The 15,571-nt window shown below is 37.4% G+C and overlaps 1 protein-coding gene across 9 annotated transcripts in view; it reads left to right on the top strand.

The window, feature by feature from the left end:
• NCOA6 (nuclear receptor coactivator 6) overlaps positions 1-15,571 on the top strand; it is a 100,680-nt gene that overhangs the window by 34,921 nt on the left and 50,188 nt on the right. For 7 of the 9 annotated variants that reach the window (XM_057528567.1, XM_057528559.1, XM_057528560.1 and 4 more), the window contains 2 exons: positions 7,380-7,488; positions 13,786-14,067. In XM_057528567.1, the coding sequence (XP_057384550.1) occupies positions 13,833-14,067 (235 nt within the window). In that variant the 5' untranslated portion in view covers positions 7,380-7,488; positions 13,786-13,832. The remainder of the gene's footprint in view (positions 1-7,379; positions 7,489-13,785; positions 14,068-15,571) is intronic. The other 2 variants (XM_057528562.1, XM_057528561.1) reach the window with 1 other exon arrangement.

The following is a 15,571-nucleotide window of genomic DNA, read 5'->3' as shown; positions in this document are numbered from 1 at the left end:
TGTGAAGGGCATTGTCATATTTACATAGATCGACATGAGCAAAAGCTTGAGCAAAATAGTCTCTTGTCCTTTTAATTCCTTTGTTTCTGTGGCTGTTTTCTTCGTTTTTTTTTTAAATTTTATTTATTTATTTATTTATTTATGGCTGTGTTGGGTCTTCGTTTCTGTGCAAGGGCTTTCTCTAGTTGCGGCAAGCGGGGGCCACTCTTCATCGCGGTGCGCGGGCCTCTCACTATCGCGGCCTCTCTTGTTGCGGAGCACAGGCTCCAGACACGCAGGCTCAGTAGTTGTGGCTCACGGGCCTAGTCTCTCCGCGGTATGTGGGATCTTCCCAGACCAGGGCTTGAACCCGTGTCCCCTGCATTGGCAGGCAGATTCTCAACCACTGCGCCACCAGAGAAGCCCCGCTATATTCTTCTTATTTCTTATTTTATATATTTGGACTTTTCCCTTTTTACTTACTAGATTAACTGGTGGTGTAACTATTTCAGTCTTTATGTGTCCCTATGTCTGAAGTGGATCTCTTGTAGACAGCATATGTATGGGTCTTGTTTTTTTATCCGTTCAGCCAGTCTTTGTCTTTTGGTTGGGCATTTAATCCATTTACATTCAAGGTTATTATCGATATGTGTGTTCCTATTACCATTTTCTTAATTGTTTTGGGTTTGTTTTTGTGGGTCTTTTTCTTCTCTTGTGTTTCCTGCTTAGAGAAGTTTCTTTAGCATTTGTTGTAAAGCTAGTTTGGTGGTGCTGAATTCTCTTAATTTTTGCTTGTTTGAAAAGCTTTTGACTTCTCCATCAAATCTGAATGAGATCCTTGCTGGGTAGAGTAATCTTGGTTGTAGGTTTTTCTCTTTCATCACTTTAAGTGTATCCTGCCGCTCCCTTCTGGCCTGCAGAGTTTCCACTGAAAAATCAGCTGATAACCTTATGGGAATTCCTTTGTATGTTATTTTTTGTTTTTCCCTTGCTGTTTTTAATATTTTTTCTTTGAATTTAATTTTTGTTAGTTTGATTAATATGTGTCTTGGTGTGTTTCCTAGGGTTTATCCTGTATGGGACTCTCTGTGCTTCCTGGACTTGGGTGACTATTTCCTTTCCCACATTAGGGAAGTTTTCAACTATAATCTCTTCAAATATTTTCTCAGACCGTTTCTTTTTCTCTTCTTCTGGGACCCCTATAATTCCAATGTTGGTGCGTTTAGTGTAGTCCCAGAGATCTCTAAGATTGTCTTCAATTCGTTTCATTCATTTTTCTTTATTCTGCTCCTTGGCAGTTATTTCCACCATTTTGTTTTCCAGCTCACTTATTCGTTCTTCTGCCTCAGTTATTCTGTTTTGATTCCTTCTAGTGTATTTTTCATTTCACTTATTGTGTTGTTCATCTCTGTTTTTTTGTTCTTTAGTTCTTCTAGATCTTTGTTAAGCATTTCTTGTATTTTCTCAATCCGTGCTTCCATTCTATTTCCAAGATTCTGTATCATCTTTACTATCATTACTCTGAATTCTTTTTCAGGTAGATTGCCTATTTCCTCTTCATTTATTTGGTCTTGTAGATTTTTACCTTGCTCCTTCATCTGTGACATACTTTTTGCCGTCTGATTTTTTCTTTTTTTTTGAGAGATTGTGCTCCTGTTTTACTTGTTTGGCCTGAGGCTTCCAACACTGGAGTTTGTAGGCTATTGGGTAGAGCTGGGTCTTGGTGCTGAGATGAGGACCTCTGTGAGACCTCACTCTGATGAATATTCCCTGGGGTCTGAGGTTCTCTGTTAGTCCAGTGGTTCAGACTCGGAGCTCCCATCGCAGGAGCTTCCACCCAACACCAGGCTCGTGAACCAAGATCCCGCAAGCTGGTTCACTCGGGTTCCTCCTGTCTCCTTGGGTGTTAGAGTCCCCCACCAGTAGCCAGCAGGCACCCTAGTTGTGGGGAGATGCTAACTTTGTGTCTTCCCACACCGCCATCTTGACTCCGCCTCGGGGTATGGGTTTTGACTATACCGTGTCTCTGTCCCTCCTACCCACCTCATTGTGGTTCCTTCTTTTTATTTAGTTGTGGAAAATCTTTTCTGCTAGTCTTCAGGTCATTCTTATAGAGAGTTGCTCTGTATTAGTTGCAATTTTGGTATTCCTGTGGGAGGAGGTAAGCTCAGGGTCTTCCAGAAACTGCCATCTTGGTCACACCCTCTAACTTCTTCCCAGCTTTAGATGACAGATGCCTCTAATCTTTCTCCATTAAGCAAGCTGCTGACTTTTGGGCTGAAAAGATATATTTTGTCATGTTAAGGAAATGCTAGTATATTTCTATATATTTGAGGTTTTTTGTTTTGTTTTGTTTTTTTAATCAAGAAGTGTTGTTTTACTTCATAAGAATTGGGAAGTTTTCTTTTTGCTCTGGAATAGTTTTAGGTATTATCCTCTTTCTACAGGGTTAATAGTGTTTCATTAAATCTGTGTGTGGTGCTTTTGAGGGCATTGTCATATTTACATAGATTGACCTGGGCAAAATAGTCTCTTGTCCTTTTAATTCCTTTGTTTCTGTGGCTGTTTTCTTCTTATTTCTTATTTTATATATTTGGACTTTTCCTTTTTTTTTTAATTAAAATAAAATAACTTTATTTATTTATTTATTTATTTTTGGCTGTGTTGGGTCTTTGTTTCTGTGCAAGGGCTTTCTCTAGTTGCGGCAAGCGGGGGCCACTCTTCATCGCGGTGCGCGGGCCTCTCACTGTCGCGGCCTCTCTTGTTGCGGAGCACAGGCTCCAGACACGCAGGCTCAGTAGTTGTGGCTCACGGGCCTAGGTGCTCCGTGGCATGTGGGATCTTCCCAGACCAGGGCTCGAACCCGTGTCCGCTGCATTGGCAGGCAGATTCTCAACCACTGCGCCACCAGGGAAGCCCTGGACTTTTCCATTTTTACTTACTAGACTAACTGGTGTTTTAACTATTTTATTGATTTCTTTCCCCCAGTGTACCAGTGTTCTAATTTGTCTATGCTACTGGTTTTCTGATTAATTTGTTTTTATCTGTATTCCTTCATTTTGCTTCCTTTCAGTTCACTTTATTGGTTTTTTCCCCCTAACTTTTTTAGTCAAATGTGTATCTCTTTTTTTTTTTTTTTTTTTTTCCCTGATATAGGTGTTCATGGCTGTGTGAATTTTCTTCTCTACTGGTTCGGCTGTATTCTTTAGGTTCCAATATGTAGTAGTCTCCTTATTTCTAGAAATTTTGCAGTTTTGGTTTCTTTTTTAACCCAAATCCAAGGGTTTTGTTGTTGTTTTAAGGTGAAAAGGCCTTTGTTTCTTTATTTTATTTTAAATTTATAATTTTGGTGCATTGTCACCAGAGGTTTTGACTTTCCTATTGTTACTTTGGGATTTATTGAGATTTTCTTTATGGCTTTTTTTTTTTTTTTTTTTTTTTTTTTGGCTGTGTTGGGTCTTCCTTGCGGTGCACGGACTTTCTCTAGTTGCAGCGAGCGGGGGCTACTGTCCGTTGTGGTGCGTGGGCTTCTCATTGTCTTGGCTTCTCTTGTTGCAGAGCACGGACTCTAGGGGCACGTGGGCTTAGTTGCTCCGTGGAATGGGAGATCCTCCCAGGCCAGGGATTGAACCCATGTCCCCTGCATTGGCAGGCAGATTCTTAACCAATGCGCCACCAGGGAAGCCTCTTTATGGCCTTTCTTAAAGGTTAATTTTTATTAATGTTCCTTTGGAGACTTATAAACTGGCTTTTTCTTGAATTAAAAAATAGTTAAGAGATAGGTATTTCTCTAATAATTATTAATACCTAGTACATATATCCATCTAAAGTTTTGAGATTATAAAATCAATATTTGGCAATAATGTAAAACTATAGCAGCCCAGTTAAAGACATTGTAGACTGATATTTTCTTATTAAGAGGGAAATTTTTTCTGATGCATGCCAAAATTATGCAGTTTCCATGCATAATTTCTATGTGTACAATAAAGAATACTTTAGAACCTGAACTGAAAATTTAATGAAAAATAAAATGTATAGCTATTATAGATAAAGTAGGAGAAAACTAAAATCTATGGAATATCTTTATGGAGTTTAAATACAAAATTTGAAATTCTGTTAGAAGAAGTAGGTCTTGTATTTAGTGTATGTACAAAATATTTTTATTTTGGCTCCAAGCATTTGCGAACAGTGTGCCATGATGTTAATTCATTTTAATTTGACAGATTTATTTATTTTAGGCTTATATATATATATTTATATATATTTTTTAATTGAAGTATAGTTGATTTACTATGTTGTGTTAAGTTTCAGGTGTTAGTTTCACAGCACAGTGATTCATATATACATATATATATATATTCTTTTTCAGATTCTTTTCCCTTATAGGTTATTACAAAATATTGAGTATAGTTCCCTGTCTTTGTAGGTCTTTGTTGGTTATCTATTTTACAATATATATAGTGGTGTGTATATGTTAATCCCAAACTCCTAATTTATCCCTCGTCTCCTTCCCCCTTTGGTAACCATAAGTTTGTTTTCTATGTCTATGAATCTCTTTCTGTTTTGTAAATAAGTTCATTTGTATCTTTTTTTTATTTAGATTCCACATATAAGCAATATCATATGATATTGGTCTTTTCTCTGTCTGGCTTACTTCAGATAATCTCTAGGTCCATCCATGTAGCTGCAGGTGGCATTATTTCATTCTTTTTTATAGCTGAGTAGTATTCCACTGTGTGTGTATATGTGTATGTATGTAAATATACACACACACAGACACACCACATCTTCTTTATCCATTCATCTGTCGATGGACATTTAGGTTGCTTCCATGTCTTGGCTATTGTAAATAGTGCTGCAGTGAATATTGGGGTGCATGTATCATTTCAAATTATAGTTTTGTCTGGATATATGCCCAGCAGTGGGATTGCAGATAACTCTAGTTTTAAGGAACCCATACTGTTCTCCATAGTGGCTGTACCAATTTACATTCCCACCAACAGTGTAGGAAGGTTCCTTTTTCTCCACACCCTCTCCAGCATTTATTATTTGTAGACTTTTTGATGATGGCCATTCTGACCAGAGTGAGGTGATACCGCATGGTAGTTTTGATTTGCATTTCTCTAATAATAAGTGATGTTGAACATTTTTTCATGTGCTTTTTGGCCATCTGTATGTCTTCTTTGGAGAAATGTCTATTTAGATCTTCTGCTTTTTTTTTTTTTTTTTTGAAATAAAAAGATGTTTAATTTTAGGTTGTCTACTTAACAATTCAAACTTAGAAGTTAAACAAAACAATAAAAACAAGGTCCAATCTCTATAAATATAAACCTAGATGGTTTTGAAAGGAAATATACCCAAATATCAGTAGTGATCATCTGAGTTTTGGGATTACAGTTGATTTTATTCTTTAAAAATATTCTGTATTTTTAAAGATCTCTATAAAAATTATATATTCTTTTATAACTAGAAAAAAAACCAATAAATTGTATTTTATCAAACAATTTCTCATTGAGTAAGCTTTTTAATGTTGACTTCTACCTCAATAAGTTTTAGGAAAACATGAAAAGACCTTTGGACCTTTGTTCTTTCAGCTCTCTGCTAGGTGTTTTCACAAACTATATCTCATTTAATCCTCACAGCACCCTCATGAGATTGTTACTTCCCATTTTACAGATGAAAAATATGAGGCTCAGAGAGGTTAAGCAGTATATCTAAGCCCTTTCAGGTAAGCAGTGATTCAGCTGCTCACTGGCTAACTGGTAATTCCAATCCAGATCTGTTGAACCTTGAAATTTATACACTGCTGAGTGTCACACTGCATACACTGCATACATTAAAATTTTGAATTTTGAAAGTGAAAATTATCAATCATGTTAATTAAAATAATCATTGCTATACTGAAGTCTATATGATTTGTGAATATTGTTTCCCAATATTCTTTTCACTTTCTTTTTTTTTTCACACACACACACACTGTATTTTATTTTTACAAGAGATAAACTGACACCAAGCATTGTAAATGGATGACCACAACAAAAGCAACAATGATTGCAATTACCAAACACGAAACACACTCATACTATGTCATAATATTGACATTCAGTCCAGTAATCCTCCACTGTAACAGCTCCTTTACTTTGCAGTGAAAGTTATTTGTATATTTTTTGCCTCTGAGTCCTTGTGGGATTTTTTTTGTTGTTTATTCAAACAGAAAGTCACAAAAATTATAATCATCCTCATCAGTTCACTCAGTCCCTTGTAATTAATTTTTTTTTCATCTTGATCTTTTGTTAGCACTTTTATGAATTCATCAGTTTTCCATTAGAGTTCGGAAAATGCTTATTCATTCAGTTCAGCAGTATAGTCAGTTACCAGAAACCTGTACTTGTCAGAGTCTTTTCCATGAATTCCTTGAAGATGAAACCCTTTTATAGGAACATTTTTGCGAAAGCATCAGAGTACACCCAGAACTGTCTGTAAATGACAAAAGACTTAAAAATGACCACGGTTAAAGATTTGATGAAAGTTCATAATAATGCAATTGACAAGGAAATTTAGTTATTTCTGAGATATACATTTTAAAGTAATAACTAGAATTATGACTTATAACATTATACCAGAACATACAAGATTTTTAGAAATTTCATGTAGTGTCTGAAACATTTATATTAACATATTTCCATACAAATAACCCAAAGAAAGTTTAGTATTAGTTGTTTTTTTGTTTGTTTGTTTATACTGCAGGTTCTTATTAGTCATCAATTTTATACACATCAGTGTATACATGTCAATCCCAATCGCCCAATTCAGATCTTCTGCCTATTTTTTGATTAGGTTGTTTGTTTTTTTGTTATTGAGTTGTATGAGTTGTTTTTATATTTTGGAAATTAATCCCTTGTCAGTCACATCGTTTGCAAATACTTTCTCCCATTCTGTATGTTGTCTTTTGTTTACAGTTTCCTTTGCTGTGCAAAAGGTTTTAAGTTTAATTTGGTTCCATTCGTTTATTTTTATTTCCGTTACTCTAGGAGACGAATCTGAAAAGATATTGCTGTGATTTATGTCAAAGAGTGTTCTAATTTGACAGATTTAGAAATGAATATATAGGGAGGGCTCTAAGGCTTAGGGTCCCAGTTTCATGATTCTGGTATATGTCCCTTAGTTTTGCTTCTGTATTCTTTGAATTGCTTGGTGATGAGTGCTTTAAGATCTCAGAAAAAAAAAAATATTCTTTGCAGATTTAATGAAAACCCTATTTTAACATTGTCTGAAGATGTCTAAGTTGACTTGATAAATTGTGATATTTGCATTCTGATGCAAGGATGGGTCACCTCTGTAATTTCTGTATAATATTGTACTTTTATTTTTCCTTTTTTTTTTTTTTTTTTTTTTTTTAGAATTTTTATTTGGCTGCTACCTTAAAATACAAGCCCTAAAAATGCCAGCTTGTTTGGACTTAGAAGATGACCTGGATAAATGATAAAAATTAATAAGAAAGACATTTTGGTGAGTGAAACCTTATGTGAGAGTGAGTATGGCTCAGCTTAATTCCAAGCAGTGGAATGACACTACCAAAGTTACATTGCAAAAATTCTCTAAGTTTGAGTGCCTTCTGTTTCTCTGGGATTAAGACCTTGGTCTCTTTTTGTTGTTGTTTTCTCTCTCAGGGAGTCCACAGACCTCCCAAGAGGCACATCATAAGACTTAAATGCATTTTAAATACCTGGTCTTCTCCAACACTACACCAAACCCAGTGTAGTTTACTGGGGCCTAGTGTTCTATCAGTCAATCTTGTGAGTCATGATTTAGATCTTCGGCCTATTTTTTGATTGGGTTGTTTGTTTTTTTGTTATTGAGTTGTATGAGTTGTTTTTATATTTTGGAAATTAATCCCTTGTCAGTCACATCGTTTGCAAATAGAAATTAGAAAAATTGAAATTAGAAATTGAAAACTGATGGCCTGTGGGCCATATGCAGCTGCAGTGTGTTTCATTTGGCCCATATTTTCCAGAAATGTAAATCAACTTTAAAATTTGGAGATTTTACTAAATATATGGATTTTAGTCTATTCTTAAAATTCAGAATGTTAGTCCTGGGCCTGCACAACACCTTCTGTCCCTCCAGAAAGGAATAATAAAGTGGAGCAGAGTAGCAGCTGCTGAGCATAGATGGGTATGCGAGTTTCCTATTGCCCAAACCATTCATACAGTATGTGCAAATGCATTTAATATTCAGTGTTCTTCTTTTATTTACTTTATGTGCCTGACTCCTGTAGGTATATGAATTTGTGATTTCTGAGGTGCATGATAGCATCTTGTCTTTTTGCTCAAATGGCAGATAATCTGAATAGTCTGTGACAATCTTTTAACCATTATTAACAGGAATCATAATATATATAAATATACATATAAAATATATATTTAAATCTGGAAAGACTGGTGTAAGTAATTAAATATATGTAATATATATGATATAAATTTATATATTTATAAATATATATGTTCAAATATGTTTATTTTTAAAACATACTGTGATTTGGAGATGTTCATAGATAAGCTTCTTAGCATTCCTGATGTCTGGCAGAGTTTTACCATGGAGCAGTACTATGTTTCTGGTATGCTTGCTTTTTCCTTTTTTTTTTTTTGGCCACACCACATGGCATGTGGGATCTTCCCCCACCAGGGATTGAACCCGTGCCCCCTGCATTGGGAGCGTGGAGTCTTAACCACTGGACCACCAGGGAAGTCCTCTTTTTCCTTTTTTTTTTTTAAAAAAAAAACCAATTAACTCTTCATTATGATCAATTTCAAATATATATAATTTATAGTACAAATAAAAATATAATGAACACCTGTATACGCATCACCTATAATTAGCCATTATTAACATTTTGTTATATTTGATTAATCTGTTGTTGTTTTTTTTTTAAGAGCAGGTGATATACAAGCTGGCTTTATTTTTATTTTTATTTTTATTTATTTAAACACTATTTTATTTATTTATGGCTGTGTTGGGTCCTCGCCTCTGCGCGAGGGCCTTCTCCAGCTGCGGCAAGTGGGGGCCACTCTTCATCGCAGCACGCGGGGCCTCACCATCGCGGCCTCTCCAGACGCGCAGGCTCAGTGATTGTGGCTCACGGGCCCAGTCGCTCCGCGGCATGTGGGATCCTCCCAGACCAGGGCTCGAACCCGTGTCCCCTGCACTGGAAGGCAGATTCCCAACTACTGCGCCACCAGGGAAGCCCTGATTAATCTGTTTTTTCCTCAATTATTTTCAAGATTAAATTGCAGACATCATGACATTTTACCTCAAAATGCTTCCGTATGCATCTCTTGGGACTTCCCTGGCAGTCCAGTCGTTAAGACTCTGCACTTCCATTGCATGGGGCATGGGTTTGATCCCTGATCAGGGAACTGAGATCCCTAGTGCCACGTGGCGTGGCCAAAAAAATAAATAAATGCTTCAGTATGCATGTCGTAAGAGACAATAAGAACATTGTCCAAAATAACCACAACACCATTATTATCACACCTAACAAAATTAGTAATAATTCCCTAATTATCCTAAAAATGTGCTTTGCATCTGTTTTTTTTCAAACCAATATCCAATAAAGTACTGTACATTGCATTTGATTTTTTAAAAAAATATTTATTTATTTGGCTGCATTGGGTCTTAGTTGCGGCAGGCGGGCTCTTCGTTGTGGCATGGGCTTCTCTCTAGTTGTGGCACGCGGGCTCCAGAGCGCGTGGGCTCAGTTGTTGCAGCACGCACGTGCTCTCTAGCTATGGTGTGCGGGCTCTAGAGTGCACAGACTTAGTTGCCCTGCAGCATGTGGAATCTTAGTTCCCTGACCAGGGATCGAACCCGCATCCCCTGCATTGGAAGGTGGATTCTTCAACCGCTGAACTACCAGGGTAGTCCCCACTGCACTTGATTTTTTATATTTATTTATTTATTTATTCATTTCTTCTTGGCTGTGTTGGGTCCTCGGTTCGTGCCAGGGCCCTCTCCAGTTGCGGCAAGTGGGGGCCACTCTTCATCGCGGTGCGGGGACCGCTCTTCATCGCGGTGCGCGGGCCTTTCTCTATCGCGGCCCCTCCCGTCGCGGGGCACAGGCTCCAGACGCGCAGGCTCAGCAATTGTGGCTCACGGGCCCAGCTGCTCCGTGGCATGTGGGATCTTCCCAGACCAGGGCTCGAACCCGTGTCCCCTGCATCAGCAGGCAGATTCTCAACCACTGCGCCACCAGGGAAGCCCCTGCACTTGATTTTTAAGGCTCTTAAGTCTCTTTTAATGTAGAACAGTTTTACCCACCCTTTTTTTCCTGTGACCACTGACTTATTGAAGAGGCCAAGCCAATTGTGCTGTAGAAATCCTACACTCTAGATTCATCTGATTATTTCCTCATGGTGTTCTTTAACTTGTTCCTCTGTCTCCTGTTTAGAACTTGGTAGATTCAGGTTAAACATTTTTGGCAGGAATATTTCATAGGTAATGCTGTGCACTTAATAGTGTACATAATTTCTGGTTGTTTCTCTGTTAATGATGCTGAGGTGGATCATTGCGTTCAAGTGGTAGAAGTCAAGTCTTTCCATTGTGAAGTTACTGTTTTCCCTTTGCCAAGCAGCAGATATCTGGGATGATACTTTGACATCGTGTGACTATCCAGAACTCTGTCGAATTTTCACATAGTGTTTTTTCCTTACTGATGATCCTTGCCTGAAATTTTTTTGTTTTTTTTTTAAATTTTATTTATTTATTTATTTATGGCTGTGTTGGGTCTTCGTTTCTGTGCGAGGGCTTTCTCTCTAGTTGTGGCAAGTGGGGGCCACTCTTCATCGCGGTGCGCGGGCCTCTCACTATCGCGGCCTCTCCTGTTGCGGAGCACAGGCTCCAGACGCGCAGGCTCAGTAATTGTGGCTCACGGGCCCAGTTGCTCCGCGGCATGTGGGATGTCCCCAGACCAGGGATCGAACCCGTGTCCCCTGCATTGGCAGGCAGATTCTCAACCACTGCGCCACCAGGGAAGCCCCTGCCTGAATTATTTTATTAGGGATTGCAAAACTGTGGGTTTTCTAATGATACCATCTTCTTATATTTAAGTTGGCATTCTTCCATAAAAAAAGCTTTCCTTTATCAACTGGAGCTCTTTGGCTCCTGAAATGGTTTCATTTGGAAATCGTTTTCATTCTACCTTGGACAAGTAGAATAAATAATATGCTTGCTTTTAAAATTTCTCCTGAATATCATATTTGTTTTTAGATTCTTTATAAAAGATCAAAATAGCCCCAGTAAGAAGTTAAATCAGTAGGTAATCTGGAAATTATGTGGGTGAGCAAGATAACTGGTGGTTAATCTTAGCAAACCCAAAGAAATAGCACACGTTCATGATAGATGACCATAAATAAGCAAATGAGTCTCTTGAGCTAGTCAGCTATGCTGTTGGAGAGTTTTCACTGAACTACATTTTCACTCAAAGATTACTCCATTATTTTGATAATAAATCCTTAGATTTTAAGTGGGCATTAATCTCAAAGAATATGTTATCTGGAAGAAGTTTCTTTTTTTTTTTAATAAATTTATTTATTTATTTATTTTTGGCTGCATTGGGTCTTCATTGCTGCACGCGGGCTTTCTCTAGTTGCGGTGAGCAGGGGCTGCTCTTCGTTGCAGTGCATGGGCTTCTCATTTCAGTGGCTTCTCTTGTTGCGGAGAACGGGCTCTAGGGTGCGTGGACTTCAGTAGTTGTGGCTTGTGGGCTCTAGAGCACAAACTCGGTAGTTGTGGCGCATGGGCTTAGTTGCTCCGCGGCATGTGGGATCTTCCCGGACCAGGGCTTGAACCCATGTCCCTGCATTGGCAGGCGGATTCTTAACCACTGCGCCACCAGGGAAGCCCGGAAGAAGTTTCTTTAAAAAAATTTTTTTGTAGGGAAGGCCAGTAATTTTTTTCATAGACTGACTTTCTATTTCTTGTTTTTTTTTTTAAGCACCTGCATAATGCCCATAGTACTGTTAAACTGGTAATTCCTGAATTTGAATTAGCTGACTTCTTGTCTACCAGTTGAGGGTTTTCCAAATCTGAATACACAGCCTTCGTGGCATGACCAACAACCTCTTCAGAAGACTATCAAAGTGCAGGTTTTTAAGTTGGTTTTCTCCTTTCCAGTTAAAGATTCTTTTGGAAAACGTGTCTTAAATTTTAAATTCCCTTCTTGCAGTTGTTTCAACTTTGGAACAGCTGTTAAATAGCTACAGTTTTTCAGGCATTTTCAACAGTCAGACTTCTTTCTGCTGAGCAGCAGAGTTTTTTTGTTTTTGTTTTTGGCCTCACCGCGCAGCATGCGGGATCTTAGTTCCCCAACCAGGGCTCGAACCCGTGTTCCCTGCATTGGCAGGCGGGTTCTTAACCACTGTGCCACCAGGGAAGTCCTGAATGCTGTTTTTTCTTAACCACCCAAATTACACTGTTCCTTTGTAACACCGATGGTACTAGAAAAGGTTATAATTGCCAGACTATAAGACACTCTGCTCAAATGTAAAAGTTTTTTCCCATATTTATTTACAACAGAGGAATTTTCCCCCTTAAAATTGCTTAGGTTTGGTTTTTGAAAAGCCTTTGCTCTTGAAGTGTAGTGATTATTTTAAAAAGAAAAGTTAAACAGTTTTTAAAAGTTGATACTTTTTTCTATTTATGCAAGTAGTATAACCATATTACAGCATATTTAGCTTTGCATTTTCCTAATGACTTATAGCGTTTTTGGAAAATAGGAAAAGAAAATTTACCAACAATCTTACCAACCTAGCACAATCACTATTTGCATTTTAGTGGGTTTATTTTCAGTCCTTTTTTCTTATCCATCTTTTAAAAAAAAATAGCTGTAATTATGCTTTATATAGGGAATTTTTTTAATTAGAAGATTTGTGTGAGGTTCTTATGTTTCCATACCATTCTTGCTTAACACAAATGCTGAAAATTAATGTTCATTCATTCACTTTTGGGTTAAGAATGTGATCATCAATCCCAAAGATAATGGAGGAAATGGCCACATGGTGTGGTCTTTAATATTTGTACTCTTTGGTAGGCAACATAACTGAAAATAGCAGAAAATGTGACTTCCCTAGACCTAAAAGTTAAAAAGTAATTTAGTTCTGTCCTAGACATAGTTCTTTGCCTCTGTAAACATGTGTTAACCACTTATTTTCCTTTTGCAAAAGTATTTTAAAATTTTTGTGTCTTTGTTTTGTTTCTGAATCATCATTTTCAGCTATGCGACTATTAATAACCCTTTAAAAGTTGTTTTAAATGGTCCTCATGAAAGACTAGGATTTTAAGTAGTCCTGCAGATGCTCTTAGTTAGGTCAAGTTGTCCTTTGCAGGTTAAAGCGGAGGGCTTTAGAAACCTTGGCTGCTCTGAAGCTTTTGTTAGGACAGGAGTAAGGGGAGTCTTGGGGTCAACCCCAATCTTGCTCTGTGGGGGTCAACCAAAGGCTTATATGAATTAATTCTCAGAAAATACCTACTTTATTTTCTTGTGATCTTTCGTTCCCTTCTGCCCATATTCTAGGCTGACAAAATAAAAGGAATTTTATCTAAAACTGGTATATTTTTATTTCTAGTATCTTTAAGAACTATTATAGAATATCTTAATTAAACTAGCTTATCCTCTCTGTAATTTCTTAATTTTTATAGTACTTCCTTATTACTTGGCAAATAAATTATAGTTTTCATAGAACTATAATTATACATTGTTGACTGTATAATTATGCCTTGTAATGCTTTTTGTATCTTCTGTTTTCAAAGGTTTTTTTATTGTCCACTTGGCATATGCTTCTGGAATAATATTCACCATGGTTTTGGATGACCTTCCAAACTTCGAAGACATCTATACTTCCTTGTGTTCATCAACAGTGGAGGACTCAGAGATGGATTTTGACTCTGGACTAGAAGATGATGACTCAAAAAGTGATAGTATTTTGGAGGATTCCACAATCTTTGTGGCCTTCAAAGGAAATATAGATGATAAAGACTTCAAATGGAAATTGGACACAATATTGGAGAACGTGCCCAATTTGTTACACATGGGTAATTTGCTTTATTTTTCCTTCTTGTTACTCTTTTTGAATTGTCCTTCTATGGTTATCTCGAGTTTTACAAAGTACAACTGTGGTTGTACTAGGTTGAAAGGCTGATTTTAATTGCAAAGTTGGAATTTTAGGATTTTTTTTTTTAATAGAAATTCTGTTGTATTTTTTTAAGTACATGGAGTAACTGAACATAATAAAGCATTACTTAGCATAGTAATCCTTAAATTATCTGTTCTAATGGATAGGAGTAATTCTCAAGACCCAAATTTATTTATTGTTTTTAGCTCTCTGGTCTTTAGTTTCCTTACCTATAAAATGAAGAAGTAAGACTGGATCTTTGAGGTGACTTAAAAGTTACAAAAATTTTTTACTCCATGGTTCTGCTTAAAATGAACTTGAAATTTGTTCTTTTAAATTTTAGGCCAGAGGTTAACCGATAGCCTGCTGTATCCAGTGTGCAGCCATGTGTTATGGCCCACTTTAGTTTTGGGGGTTTGTTTTTTTTTTTAATGTTTGAATTTCATTGCCACTGCTTTAAAAAATGAGATATTTTACATTAAAATTCAGATTTTAGATTTGTCTTTAAACAGGAAAGGTCAGATAACATTGAGCTCTCCTATCCCAGGTGGTGCTGAGTAGCACCTGCCACTGAAGGCAGGCCCTCCCTTCACGACTGTCCCATCTGGCCTCTTCACACATTTAGATAACCTGTAGTGGTCTTGTGGGAAGTTGTGCTTGTCAACTTTGGTTTAGATGTTCTCCATCTTTCCTGGGTAGCACAATTATTTAATCCCTTCAGACAAAATACAAAGCCTAGATTTTATCCTTTTATCACAGATCTTGATTTGATTAAGTGCTAACCAACTTTTTTAGGTTTTGGGGTCTTATTCATTAGAATTGATGTCAGGAGGAGAGCTGTCTTTTTTTTCAAGGGTCTTTTTTTTACCATGTTATATAAGACTTCTCTATAGTTCTGGATTATTTAACATAGTATTAGAGACTTTTATGGTGAAAGTTGTAATTATCACCATAATCATGTCATAATATATCATATCTTAAGGGCTAGCTGCACCTGAAATTGTTCATTGCTCACTGCTCTTTTTTTAAAAAATATTTATTTATTTATTTGGCTGTGTTGGGTCTTAGTTGCGGCACGTGGGATCTTCGTTGCGGCATGTGGAATCTTTCGCTGTGGCACACGGACTCTTCGTTGCAGCACGTGGGCTCTCTCTGGTTTTGGCGCTTGGGCTCTAGAGCTCGCAGGCTCAGTAGTTGTGGCACTCAGGCTGTCTAGTTGTGGGGCTCAGGCTCCAGATCACACGGGCTCAGTAGTTGCAGTGCGCGGGCTTAGTTGCCCCACGGCATTTGGGACCTTAGTTCCCCAGCCAGTGATCAAACCTGCATCCCCTGCATTGGAAGGCGGATTCTTAACCACTGGACCACCAGGGAAGTCCTACTCATTGCTCTTAATTATCCACATTTTTTTTGTTTTTAAATTGCTA

This window comes from Balaenoptera acutorostrata, chromosome 15 (genome assembly GCF_949987535.1).
Source record: "Balaenoptera acutorostrata chromosome 15, mBalAcu1.1, whole genome shotgun sequence".
In the NCBI taxonomy this organism is placed as follows: domain Eukaryota; kingdom Metazoa; phylum Chordata; class Mammalia; order Artiodactyla; family Balaenopteridae; genus Balaenoptera; species Balaenoptera acutorostrata.
The sequence above is the reverse complement of the archived record's forward strand: the minus strand, read 5'-3'. Positions and strand labels throughout refer to the sequence as shown.